The 13,205-nt window shown below is 33.5% G+C and overlaps 2 protein-coding genes across 2 annotated transcripts; one reads left to right on the forward strand and one right to left on the reverse strand.

Moving 5' to 3' along the window:
* Positions 1-429: 429 nt before the first annotated feature.
* LOC110425022 (beta-1,3-N-acetylglucosaminyltransferase lunatic protein, putative (DUF604)) lies at positions 430-4,637 on the reverse strand. Its single transcript, XM_021439777.2, has 3 exons — positions 3,598-4,637; positions 1,002-1,541; positions 430-820 (listed from the first exon to the last, which is right to left on the reverse strand). The coding sequence occupies exons 1-3, from the start codon at positions 4,429-4,431 to the stop codon at positions 713-715; spliced, it is 1,482 nt and encodes a 493-aa protein (XP_021295452.1). The 5' UTR covers positions 4,432-4,637; the 3' UTR covers positions 430-712.
* Positions 4,638-11,892: 7,255 nt separating this feature from the next.
* Positions 11,893-12,768, forward strand: LOC110425023 (putative transcriptional regulator RABBIT EARS). The gene has a single exon (XM_021439778.1). It carries the CDS (start codon positions 11,893-11,895, stop codon positions 12,766-12,768), a length of 876 nt encoding a protein of 291 aa, XP_021295453.1.
* The last annotated feature ends 437 nt before the right edge of the window (positions 12,769-13,205 follow it).

The raw sequence follows: 13,205 nt of genomic DNA on the forward strand, positions 1-13,205 counted from the left end.
CTAGAAAGCAACTAACAGGAAACTTTTTCCTGCTTCCTGCTTTCTGCTTTCTGCTTTCTGCAATGCTTTTCTTTTCCGCTTTCTGGTTATTGTTATCATTGTCTTCTAGCACGGATCTTTCTCAGTGGCTCTGCGTATTTTCAGTGCCACTAGTTGGACCACTTATTTTCTTTGGGGATCAAATTCAGACCCTTGCAGTATCATGCATGGTGAAGCTGCTAGGGAGGCTGCCACAATGAAACCATGTTGACATTTCTTATTTCGTGTCATTCCCATACTTGGGAAACTGAATTATGAAAAGAAAACTTTAGTTCCATTTAATTAATGGATTACACTATAGGATAGAGAGACGTCCAAGGAAATTGGACAACTTCTATTTTCTTAGTGCTGCACATTGGATGGTTCAATATCATCTATTCAAGCATGTCATACTCATTTTCACTTGAATGCTGCATACAACAAGCAAAAGTTTTCTCCTTTCTCGAAAAGGTCAAGTATCACTCTCCCGAGTCATTTTTCATCAACGTTATTCTTGGCAATAGATATATACATGCACGCGCAAGTGCGCATTGGAAATAAAATGAGAAAAGAAAGGGGAGTGTAGGTTCCTCTACCCGAAAAATGGCCATTAAAAATCCTAGATACTAACGATACTCTCGTGTAAGTGAGTATTTACATAAGTAGAAAATTCTCAGGCCTGCACTGCCTACCTCTAGATAGTAGTTGTTTCCGATTGTCTGCAATTCCGAATCCTAATTCGCATGCTTCCACTCTTTATGCTTCCTCGATCCATGATCTCGCAGCATTGTCTATGTGGTGCCTGCAGGTATATAAAAACATCCAGATTATTAGTCCTGCTATTTACATTTCTGGATGTTAAATTGGATGAGACAGCAGAGGTTGAGTAAAGATTCTAAGTCATGAACTGGCATTGCTCGATCCAGGGACACATGTTTCTGAACTGGTATCTGTATTTTGACTGCTAATCCAGTTTAGCTTACCTTTTGCCAATAATCTGGAGCCATCTTCATTGAAGAAACTGTGATGCTATTCACAGCCATTGCAAGGCCATAGTGTGTTCTATTACACGTTTTCCCAGACTTGGCTATCTTGTACCTGGTCCGGGTTCCACTCGTGCTAACCTCGTCGACCTGGTCCAGGAAATAAACAATTGGCCATTCACACGGGTCAGCTGGCATGGGTCGGGTATTAAATGTGAAAGGTCCATTGCTCCAACTCCTCCATGTCTTAAAAGTCTGCAGTGGCATATGCAGATCAGATGCAGTCACCACCCGTGGATATATCTGAATGGTGTAGCCCCATGCAATTACAATTGACCATTTCCTCTTGCTGTCATAGCAGAAACTTTGCTGGAGGATCCGGTCAGGGTCGACCCGGTACCCTTTCATAAATGTCTTCAAGGAGTCTATCCGGGTCTTGTTGGGGAACATGGGCACCAAGCCATCAAGGTGATGTAATGAGACAAGTGGTGCCATAGGATGGGCTGCTAGCAGACCATATGGATCCCCTCTAATATCAAACTGAAAATTTTTATGTGAAAAATATATATATTATTATCATGATTTTCTCAAAAACAATAAAGAATTGGATTCTTTAATATTTCAACGAAGTCAAACACAAGAAGAACAAAAAGCAAAAGAGATTAACAAAAATAAAAGTGCAGTCATAACCTGGGAACACAATATACATACGTTATATGCATGTTTAATTTATATTATTATCATAGAAGCAATGGAAACAGCTTTCACGATGAGAGTGGGTCATCAAGTCTAACTTCTTTCCTTTTCATTATTTTTACTAGTCTTTCTTGTGAGGTGTGAGGGAAAAGAAAAGGTTTTCAAATGAGCCATGGACAAGAATCAAATTAATATTTACAATGGATCCATTGTTAATAAAGTAACCTTAATTAAGGTTTGAACAAATGATTTTCTTCTGCCACATGTCCAATTCACCATGTTCATCAGTTCATGCTTTCTTTAAATAAGAGAGAGGCAGATTCAGGCGGAGAGAACAAGGAAAGAAAAGAAAATGCATTGAAGCTAGATGCTCAGCATCATCAAATGGCAATCTGACACCTAACTGCAGTGCATGGACATTAATGCAGAGAAAGGACACATCAAACTTTAATTTTTTCAGATCCTTAGTTCCTCAACCAGATACTCGGGACCAGACAGGTGGACAAAAAGCAATGGCAAATGTACGGTACATTATATTTCCTTCCTTGTAAAACTTTTCAAAAGAAGAATAGGAAACTGCTCAGTCAAGTAAAAAGGTCAAAAAAAAAAGAGAGAGTTTATAGTATAAAATGTCACAGATACAAACCATACCCACATGCAAGCTACCACAACAGATCATGTTTGCTTCTCTTTTAAAGCTCTCTAAACCCAATCATTTAGAATGGGCAATGCCCCAGTGACGCAAATAGTTGAACAGACAAAGAAAAATTTAAGTAAAGATAAGCTTGAGATGGCGACAAGTAGTATAGTAGAAACAAACAAGTTATTCTACCCAGTAGCTTCCAACAACTCTAGGGAAATTGACAGAAAAACCAATTAAGCTAACCAGCAGAGATATCTTATCTCACAGATTTGGTCTGTTTGTATGCTTGCCACGTTCCCAGGAAACCCTTTTTTAGGCCCTATCTTTACAACTGTAGAAAACGTACTGATAATGAAAAATTTGTTGGCCAAAACCTTTCTCTGTTGGATATACCCTTCACATGGTTTTCCCTAGAACTTGTTGGCCTGTTCAATTTGTTGGTATCTAAAGGGGCCTGTAAAAATTTAATGGTGGTTGGCCCCCAAAGATGCTTCGTGAAAACCAAGCAGAGATGATAGAAAAACTTTCACAAGTCATCTGAGTTGACAGATAGCAAAACTTTCCCATGCCTTATGCTATAAAACAAACAAGAATTCAACCCCATATTTCTTACTATAACTCTTAGCATTATGCCAACAATTATGATAACATTATAAACATTATTCTATTTTCATGCACATTTTAGCTCATTCAATTATAATGATATTCATTAAAAGCTTCGTTCGGAAGCACAACCCAATGACAAATTGCAGTCATTAGGTAATAGTCTTTCTTACCGTATTTATAAGGATGACAACAGATACACTGTAATTAGACATCTTATATAATCGAATTCGGATAGAGTTTTGATTTATAATGTCATGTAAATTAGTATCTTAATAATGGAAAATGCTTTGATTAAGTTGTTTTACTTAACTTAATTGGCTTTACCAAAGGAATCTAGAACAGTGAATCTGCGAAGTTAAAGATTTGTAAGCTTTAAATATCACTGGAAGTAAAGATGGGAAAGCAATCATTAACCAGTGGACCAAGTTCACCAACCAAAGAGTGCAACTCAAAGAGAGAGAAGAAAGAATTCTACACGTGGCAACAAACCCATGAAACGTCGGAGTCTACCGTGTGGACACTGTCGGGTGAGTCACCGATTTCTCATCTTTTTGACGATAAGCCCCATCTCTCGGTAAAAACTCGCCACGTGTAAAACCAAAACTTTGATGCCAAAGAAGAGAAAGTCATGGTAGTGAAGAACCCACGTACCTGATGAAACCCGGGTTCTCGGGTGAGTGGCACCCCAATCTCACTGATGCATGCCCATATCCTTTGATCAGAGCCGTAAAAATAATAGTACCTTTCGAGACAACCGTCCAATACTTTGACTAATTTCTCCGCCAATGGGTAACTCACGGCGAAACCTCCCCCTCCGAACGCCATGTCGTATGCATGCATTACGTTTTGTTCTACGCTCTCCGAGTTTCCTCCGATGTACCACATTTGATGATGATCATACCTCGCTAAGACAGAAACTAAGTTATGAGTGAAAAACACAGTATCATCATCACCCATCACGAACCACCTCACGTTAGGCAACTTCAAGTTAAAACTGTCGTATATTATTCGGGCGACCCGAACGGCAAATCTCGAACTCGAATACTTAAACCGGGTCCATTCCGGACCCGATATCCGATAAGGCAACGAAACTCCCGCTTCCGCATCAAAACCGTTAAAGGTCCCGGTCTCGTCGGGCTTTTCATCAAGCCAGAAAAACCCGCGAGTGGATTCCACGTCCCACCAGAGCGAACTAAAAGCGCGTCGTTCTTTCCAAGTCTTGGCTGAGCCACCGATGCCGAAGAGGAGATGCGAGATGTTGGTCGGGGCATTGTCGGGAGTTTCAGAGCCGATTTTCAGGTCCAGGGAAGTGAACCGAATAAAAGGGTATGGCCGGTTCGAGAAGGAGACGTAAAGGACGAGAGCAATGGAGGTGAAGAGGCAGATGAGAAGGGCGATTCGGGTGATAAGCACGACCATGTCACGTGGCTTCTCCGGGTATATGAAGAACGCCGTCGTTTTCAGAAGATCCTGTCGTGGACTCATCTTGCTTTTCTCTTCCGGTAAACTACAGAAGCTGGGGAAACGGAAAGAAGAAGGAAAGGTATACAGCCTTTCCTCTGCTTCTTCTTCTTCTTGGTTAAGACACGAAGACAGTGAAATCAAAATGATGATGAGAAGCTGGCTTTGATTTTTAAAGAGCCATTTGGTTTAGGATTAAGGTGGTTAATGAAGGTGTTCAGAGAGAGTTTAACTGTTAATGAGTTTACTGTGGGTAATTAAATTTTTAATTAATTGAAATATGGAAAGTCAAATAAAATGGGACAACATTCCGCCTGGGAAATATATGTTTATGATATTTACATATTATCAAAAAATCACATAAAAATTCAACTTTATTAAATAAATAATATTTGACTTGTTGATAATATTATGTAAACTAAAAATATATTTATACTTTCTCCTTTGTAATATTATCAATTAAAATGTAATTTATCGATAAATTTTAAGTTGGTAAAATTTATTTACATTAATATGAATATATTTATATTCTTTTAATGTGATAAAGTGTTTATAATTATTGATTTACGCACATCAAAAAAGATGTAATAATAATTTTAATATAATATACTTTTTTTTTCTTAATCATTTCCTACCACAAAACATAGTGAGTGCTACTTTTTGTGAATTCAGTATTTCAATGTCGCTATGAAAAATATTCAAAAAGGTTCCACTAAAGTAAAATAATATGTATTTTGCTAACGAGTGCATCACATTAATTGTTAATTATCGTATTTTGTGAAAAGTATTTGTTGATAGAACTCAAATAAAATAAATTAATTACCATTGTAACATAAAATCGTCATTAATATAAAAAATATCTAAATAAATTATAGCGGGTTAATTTTCACAAAATATCTAGATATTATAATTATGTAAGCCCTCCTACTACTTAACTTTATAGCATTATTTGTAATGCTTCAATCTTCCTCCATCTTATATTACTCTCCTGAATTGTTGAATATATTTAACAATTTTATCGTCATTAATCACATGTATAAAATTAATTGTATCTTTTTATTTTATTAAAATTAGATACGAGTGAAGACAAATTTAAAAAGAATAAAATTCGAATTCTTTTTTCATAAACATAAATAAAAATTTAATATATGATTCAATTTCATTGTTGTTAATCATATTTATAAAATTTATTATGATTTTTAAAAAGTATATGAAAATTAAATGAGTGACAGAAAAATTATGAATAATAAGTATATAACATATGATTCGATTTCATTGTTGTTAATCACATCTACGAAATTTATTGTGAATTTTTTTTTAAATAAGAGAAACTAGACCCGAATGACGATAAATTATAAATAAATAAACATATAAACATGGTTCAATTTCATCGTCATTAATGATATGTATAAAATTTATTACAATTTTTTTTAATTCGTAGAAATTAGATAACATATGATTTTGGTTCCTAGTGATGCAAAAGCCCTTAGCCGATTCAATCCTTCAAAAGACAAAATATTGCTTTCATGACAGTAACGGGAAGTCAATGAATAATAAAGATGATTAATCAATCTTGTTTTGATCGGTTTAGATCAAAGAAAATGAAAGAGTTTGAAAGAAATGATGAAAAGCATAGGAGACTTGGCTTAGATCTTGATAGAATTATATAACGAATTATGAAATTATTGAGATAATTGTATCTACCTCCAAAAATTATACATTGATAATAGTTCAAAAGATAATTTTCAAAAAATTGTTGGTGGAGAAATTCTTAGAAACCATACAAGTACTTTTATTTTTGGCTTTATAGAAATTTTTGGTCTAAATAACTCCTTGTAGGTAAAATTACTAACACTACAGAGGGGCTTGCTGTAGCTGTTTAGATAATTAAGGATAACCATAAGGTTCACATCATATATGTTATCTGATAGGGTTGATTCGAAAATGTTTGAAAGGCATGTCTTTTAGAATTTCGCACGTGGTCTTTTAAAATTTCGCACATTTATAGAAAAGACAACTAAGTAGCTAATTTTTTATTTTTTTTATTCATAAAAAAAGTAGTTAATTTTTTATCCAACCATGGGCACACACAACAAAGTCTATAATTATTTTCTGGGACAAAAGGCGAGCTTTGAGAAATTTTTAGATTATACAAATTAAATTTATCTTTTATTCATTTTAAAAAAATATAATAGAGTAGCACTCTTAATTTATTTTTAGTATCATTTTTTACTATTTTTAAAATTTTGTAAGAAAGGGTTTTTTTTTTCTTTACAGTAGCATCCAAAAATACACAAGTAAAGTAAAATCTTCATAAAATTTTATTATTATTATTATTATTATTGTGCTCATGTAAATTCGCAAGTAAGGTTATGTTGCCCTCTCATATGTATGCTTTTATTTTTCCTATTAATAAAACACTAATAAGGTGGTTGAGCCTGACAGAACATTCCAGCGTCAAAAAAAAAAGGAAAGAAATTTTGTTCGTTGACTTTGACTCCTCCTTTCGAGTCTTTGACCAAAATGTAATTATCAACGGCCTAACAATTTTATATGGGCCTACTTTTGAGCCTTACCTCCAGAGAACAGGGTATCCTCGTGTAGTTATCACTGTCTTGTAACTCTCAATTGGGGTTCGGTCTGAGGGCTGATGGCGATAGGACCTATAGGGAGGCTTGTGGGCTTGGAATTTGAACCAACGCAACAAGAAAGAAAATGGCTAATGCCTTGATTAGACCTGTTTGTTGAACCGGGGCCGGTTCCCTAGTGTCAAGCCCGAAGGCTTGGCCCGATTTGAATCGAGCTCGAAAATCAAAACAGAATTTTTTAACTCGGGTCCGATCTAGCTCGATCCTATTTTAAATTTAAAATATAATTAAAAAACGAGATTGAATTTGGGTGCCGACTCATATTTTCAATACATTAAACAGGTCACTCGATCCTTAAACATCTCTAGTCCTGACAGTGCATGTGATGATCTGTGTACCCCTATAAACACCAAGAATTGTGAAAGAAAGAAGAGCAAAATTTAACTTGTAATCTCTATTATTATCAGCTTTCTTGGCAACATCAACAACCTTTTTAATAATCTTATAATCAAATGCAGTTTCAAGATGCATGTTTTCATGTCCAAAACATATTGATGTGTACTTTCTCTATGGTGTTGATTGATAAGATATTAATTTATGCCTTTGAAAAGTTTAACCCACCAGCTAACATTTTCCTTAGCTTACTTTAAACTATATACAATATAAACAGACTTGCTTTCAATTAATCTATCTATCTATCTATCTATATATATATATATATATATCAACAAAAAGTTGAGCTTTATTCCATGGGAATATTTATTATTCATGACTATAAATAAACATTAGCTCTTCAAATTAATAGTCAAGTCTGTCAGTGTTTTCATTCTAGAAAAATTCTCAACAAATGTCATATGATACAAGAAATAGCATCAAAAATAGTTACTATAATCTATAGTTTCAAGATCAATGTAACAATTATAATCAATCAAAATCTACAAATATCATTGCATATTATGTCATCACTTAATCTTTCGTAGTCACAAACACACACACACATATAACTATTATATGCTATATATTCTCCATTATCGATCTATATTAATAAAAATAATTCGATTTTTTTAAGTAACCCATTTGTTGGTTTGCAATCAAGTCATAATAAAACTTTGATTCTATATTTTCAAATGTGCCTTCTCCCAAACAAGTTGAAGAATGAAGACATTCTAGGTAGAATCTATCGGTACAAGACAATGTTTGCTTAAAGAAAGAGGGGAAAAGTCTTCAATAGTCAATGATTCAGATTATTAAAGTATTATTAATCTTCCTTCTCTCTTATAGTTTAAGCTTTTGGAATTATGCAAAGCTTGACCCTGCTCCCACAAAGCAAGAAAGAAATAAATACATTAACTTGTGTATTTTGGAGTTGTATGGGTCTTGGCTATGCATGAAAAGGGAATCATTTCTTGGCAAGTTGTCAAAATTTAGTTCTAGCAAAGACATGGAAGAAAGAAGATAAGGACATGTGATGATCAGCTTATGTCATTCCTCGTATACCTAATTAAGCTAAGAAACCCAGTTTTCATTAACTAGCTAGAGACTTAATTAATTACCAGCTTGATTGGTAAATAATTGCACTTAACTTAATATATATATATATATGGACGTCATGTTGTTTTATAAGTTATGTCTGACTATTCGATTCGATGATAAATATATATATATTCATTTAAAGAATTAAATCATTAATTTAAAACTTAAAATCTTTTAATTAATGTCTCGAATTCTAACTATGACCCTCAAGGGAGCCATTTTACTATTGTATAAAGTGTATGATTGCTAATTGGATCTTTTAATAAAGCCGGTCTGCCCCTTTAATGTAAAGCAAGAAATAAGATAATGAATCCAAAAGCAGTGTGGCCACAAATTTGGACTACTAATTGGTCTTATTGGTTTTGTTTGTAGAATAAAATCAAAGGAAAAGTAAAAACTTGGAAGGATATATAGATCAGTTCCAAGATAAGGTTTTTAATAAATTCTAAGTGTCATAACAACTCAAAATTAAAGTCAATATGACATCAAAACAGTATTAAGGAACAAAACCCAGTCTAATTTTCCTGATTTATAATGATTTAAATGATTATAAAACAAAAAAAAAATTGGTCCTACTTGGTCAACAACAAAAGCCAATTTTTTTTTTCTTTTCAAGTGTAGTGATCAATCCATCAAATACGTTAATGGGGTGGCTTTGTTAGTTCTCAATTGTCCCCATTTAATTTGATTCCTATGTTTGTTTGGATGGTTGTTTCAAAGGATTCTGATGAGAAAAAAGGGGAAAAATCCAAGGAGGAGGAGGGGGGGAGGATTGATCAATTATAATTACAAACCTTTTTTTGTTTGTTAATAAGTTGTTTGAAGAACATGATCAAACTCATCCAGGTGTACATTTCTCACAATCACTTTGACTATGAAAATTGTGGATTATTAATTGTATTATTCTATGTCATTCCGAGAATTCCAAACGATAATAATCTCGAATTTTTAATTTAAAAGTTTCAGATTTGAACAGTTAGAAAAGAAATGAATTTTTTGTTTCATATTTTTTAACTCGAGATTGAGTGGATTCTCATGTGTATAATAAGGAAATAGTTATACTGTCTTTGATTCAGGAAATGAAATAATTGAGTGAATGAAATAACTATTTTATGAAAACAATAAAAAAAAAACTATGGGGAACTAAAAGTTTATTTGTTGAAGCCTTTAATAGCTATTATTTGGGAGACTACGGATTTAATAGAATATTTCATTTCATGAACCAATCTTATCTCTATTATTTCATCTAGAATGAAAGAGAAATGAAATAACCATTCATCTCAATTAAATATATCGTAAAAATTTTTCGAACAAGTTTTTAAAAATCAAAATCAAATATCTATCTTGTAAAATAATCCTCTCAATGCCAGATAAAATTTTACTATGCAAGTATATGTATCGAATAGATAGTATATAAGTAAGTAGAGTATCGATTCCACAGAGAATTGATCTAAAATTTTACTAAGTATTAAAATTAAAACTATTTTATCTTATCCAAGCAATCAAATTCCAATAACTAAATTAATTAACCAAAATCTAAACTAAAAAAAAATCAAAGCAATAATAACTTCAGTAAAAAGTAAATTAAACAAGCTTAGGTTTACAATATCCCTCACACTTCGTATAAATCTTACCTTTCTTCTTTATCTTATTTTAATGAGTTGATTTGCTAGTTCAGACTCTAATCTAACTACATATGACCTATAGGTATATTCTTATCCTATACGTAAATTAAGTAATATGATCGTATGCTGCCTCCTCCTTAAAATTTCTGAAAAAGTTTCCTTAAATAAGCTCCAAATAACCTAATTTCTAAAATCTCATTAATTTTTTATTTTTTGTAAATAATCCAGCGCTGCAGCACTACTTTTCCAGTGCTGCAGCGTTGAGCTCTCTGAAAATTTGTATGTATGCTTCTTTTCATCAATACTACAACCTTGTTCTCCCAATGCTATGAAAGTCTATCAATTTCAAATATAAGTTTCACCCTGATATGATATGAACTAGACAAAGTGGTAAACATAAAAATTTTAGCCCTATCTCTTAACTTTCCAATGAATCAATAATCATATTAATTGGACTTCTGGATTGAAAGATATGCGTCAAAAACTATATTATATTCAGTTTATGCATACTGCTGCAGTGCTCTGAAATTGACAAATATTTTAACCATGATCCATTCCGAACTGAGAAAAGTGATCAACATAAAAGTTGTAGCCCTTTCTCTTAAAAATCTAGTGGTCTAGGAATCACTTCATTTGAATTCTTGTAGATAGAGATATGGTTAAAATACTGTAATATATACAAATAAAGTCATCACTATATTTGCATGAATTTTCATCAAATGAGCCATTTTCATCAAATTTCTTATAAAAATAATAAGAGAAATTAGTAGTAATTACTCTTAAAGTAATTTAAAATAAAATAACATATAATTTAACTAAAATAACTTAAATTAACTACTCAATAAATAATTAAACTTAAACTAAAAAAATATCTAAAATATTACGATTCGAACTTAAAATTTCAAAGATCTAACTATTTAAGCTTTCAAAATATGTCAAAATAACTCTATATAATAGAGTTATCACCCGAACAAACATAGCAATAGAAAATTCCGAACATGTTCTTAAGGTTGAACTTTATCATTACAATTACATAATTGTTTTTTTACTTACCGTACAACAAACTGATTAGAAGAAATTAAACCTGGTGCATTTTATGTAGTAAGCTGAACATGTTTACATGTCCTCCTTGTCTTGCCTAAAATAGTTTCTAATTGGATTGGGACTCTTCTGGTCTTCAGGAATTTGTCAAATGAGCATGAAATGGGAGAGATAAAGAAAAAAGAAAGAAAGAAAGTTGCTTTCAGTCATGTACACCAAGCAAACAGAGAGATTAATGAATTAAGCTACATATCCAGCTTTGTATTAATGACCGTTAGTTCTTTCACACATGTGGTATCAATGTCTGGTAGTTGCTGAGAATGGGACCCTTTTGAAGAAATTGCCCAAAAGAATACCAAAGTAACAATGACTGTGTATCAAATCAGCTAAAAAACAAAGGAGTAGCTTCACTGGATGAGCCAAAGCAAAACCCCACCCCCCACAAAAAGCTAGCAACAAGACCTTTTCAACTGAGCTGCTTCCTCTTTAGATTCTTGGAAGTAGTTTTCATGTATTTAATGTGAGTGATATTAGACCTGCATGGCACCCCTCTTCTGATATTCCTTCTATATTAACCTCTTTCCAACTCTTATTCCACTGATCAGAAGTTTATGTCAAACCAGTTCCAAAGTCTATAATCTGATCTCTTATTGCTTGTTTTCATCATTATTCTTGTTGGTCTTTAAAACCAATCGAAAATGGAACAGGCTCAGTATTGGACGTGGATGCGGAGGAGACGGATTTTGAAGCCCCATTTTCAAGTGTCAATGAACTCTTTAAGTGAGTACTCGTGGGAAGAAAAAGCTTTTGCAGAAGATGCAGCAGGGTCTTTGGAGGGATGCATATGGCCCCCTAGATCATATTCTTGTAGTTTTTGCAGGAGAGAATTCAGGTCAGCTCAAGCTCTAGGTGGTCACATGAATGTCCATAGGAGGGATAGAGCTAGGCTTACGCAATCTGCTCTCAGTTCCCAGAATGAAGTTGTTGTTCCTCATCATCAGAATCACAAACAAATTTCTCTAAAATCATCTAATGACCCTAAAATATTACCACACCAGGCTGGCACTTTAGATTCCACTGATGATCTTGACCATAATTCTGTTCCCTCAACCTTTTCAGCTTCTAGGGTTTTAGCTTTATCTACTCAAGAAAATTTTAGTACTACTTCTCCTGTTCAAGAACAGCATAAAGGGCAGTTACATGGGTCAGATTCTACTACAAAAAGTTGTTTCAACAATATTTTTTCAGATTCAAAACTTGAAGCAGAAAAGAGCATCAAGCTGGCGTGGGGGGCAGATTCTGTGTGCCTAGATTCTGATGATGATCATGTTGAAACCAATTTGTCTGTTGGGTTGAATCCTGTCTTTTCCCAAAATCGGCCAACTGTGATCACTTGTGGAGAGGAGGCAATCAGTTGCAAACGACCAAAGATTACTGTTTCAGCACTGCCATTCATAGTTTCAAAAGAGACATATTCTCCTCATAAGTGGCAGGTTCTTGGACTTGAGCCTGTAGGCTCCATGGAGGACTTGGATCTTGAGCTCAGGCTTGGTGTTCTACCAAAGGTGAAGTAATGTATGGAGCACTGTGCAAGAGAATGATCTCAAGAGATCATCAGTCTAACTTCTTCTTCTTTTTTCTTTTTTGTCCCTTTATGTCATCTCTTTGATTTTCCCTAGAAAACAGGTGAAGGCCTCTTATGCAGAAAATGAGACTGAGCAGAATGGAAAAAAAAAGTTTATGTTCCAATAACTTTTCTTGTATTCTGATACACAGTAGGATCTTAGTTTTAGCAGCTTTTTTTTTCTATCTGTTTTGAGTATATCTTCCTATACTATCTTTCCATCTCATGATGATAATGATTTGGGAATGATAAAGTGTACTTAAAATCTTCATGATTATGGATAAAATCTTCAGGTGTCCTTTCATCTGTTCTATAAGGAAAGATCTCCATGATCAATGTCTGATGTTATCTGTGAAGCAATTCTTCATGTGAATATATATATATATA

Source organism: Theobroma umbraticum, unplaced genomic scaffold (genome assembly GCF_002168275.2).
Source record: "Theobroma umbraticum cultivar Fairchild unplaced genomic scaffold, ASM216827v3 scaffold_81.0, whole genome shotgun sequence".
Classification (NCBI taxonomy): domain Eukaryota; kingdom Viridiplantae; phylum Streptophyta; class Magnoliopsida; order Malvales; family Malvaceae; genus Theobroma; species Theobroma umbraticum.